We start from the raw sequence: 835 nt of genomic DNA, 5'->3' as shown, positions 1-835 counted from the left end.
CAGCCGTGTGTGCTCGTCTGCTTGTGACTGGAATGATCGTAACGGATTAAAGCCCTCCCAGAATGCACCGAGAACCTGACCTATAAAGAGAGCTTTGGGAGTGGAGTTCAACTCCCCAATGTTTTCTTTGAACTGCTTTCGCGTTCAAGAACACGTCTGTACTGCACGAGTGACCATGGGCACGGACAAGAGACAGAGGCTGCACCACAGTCATTGCACTTGAACCATTTGCCTTTTGTGTGTGTGTGTGTGTTTTGTGTGTTGGGTTTGTTTTTGTTTTTTTGCAATATACCCACGTGTCAGGGAACAGCTTTGCTACAGTCTCTGCCTCGGAGATATCTGTGTTCTCCTACAAGGCCAGAGGCCAATACTGCTCACAAACCTCACCCGTGCATTTGAGACCTCAGCCTCTGACCCCTGGCACCCCAGTATCAGGTGCAAGCTCCCACCACTGGCCCAGGAACCACTTCCAGAGGTTACCGGAAGGAGCTAGGGGCAGTTTTGTTCTCCTGGAGTCCAGGCAACCCTAGGAAAGTCCTGCTTGAGTCTTTACTCCAGAACCTTGAAGCTGCTGCAGTCTGTACTGATGGACGCCGCTCGCCCCGCGGTGCGGATAGTGTTGTGCATTGGAAATCACCGCCCCCCGGGAGCCCTGGTAGAGAAGGGACTGCCCAGAGCTGGGCAGGCTGATAGTCCGCGAGTCTGACTGTAGTGAGCGAGCACCGGGGGGAGCGGAGCTGGAGCCCGACGCGCCCGCGCAGGGCTGCGCGCCCGGCTCGGAGGAGAGGGAGTCCACAGCTGTCTGCTGGGCTGGGCTGGCAGCAGCAGGGCAGCT

General features: G+C 56.6%; 1 protein-coding gene across 2 annotated transcripts in view; it reads right to left on the bottom strand.

The window, feature by feature from the left end:
* Positions 1–305: 305 nt before the first annotated feature.
* SETD5 (SET domain containing 5) overlaps positions 306–835 on the bottom strand; it is a 41,187-nt gene continuing 40,657 nt past the window's right edge. Inside the window, exon 24 of one of the 2 annotated variants that reach the window (XM_008939593.1) lies at positions 306–833. In XM_008939593.1, coding sequence (XP_008937841.1) covers positions 527–833 — 307 coding nt within the window. In that variant the 3' untranslated portion in view covers positions 306–526. The other variant, XM_008939594.1, reaches the window with a different exon arrangement.

Source organism: Merops nubicus, unplaced genomic scaffold, assembly GCF_000691845.1.
Source record: "Merops nubicus isolate BGI_N331 unplaced genomic scaffold, ASM69184v1 scaffold12834, whole genome shotgun sequence".
Taxonomy (NCBI): Eukaryota; Metazoa; Chordata; class Aves; order Coraciiformes; family Meropidae; genus Merops; species Merops nubicus.
Note: the sequence above shows the minus strand (reverse complement) of the source record. Positions and strands in the feature narration are given on the sequence as shown.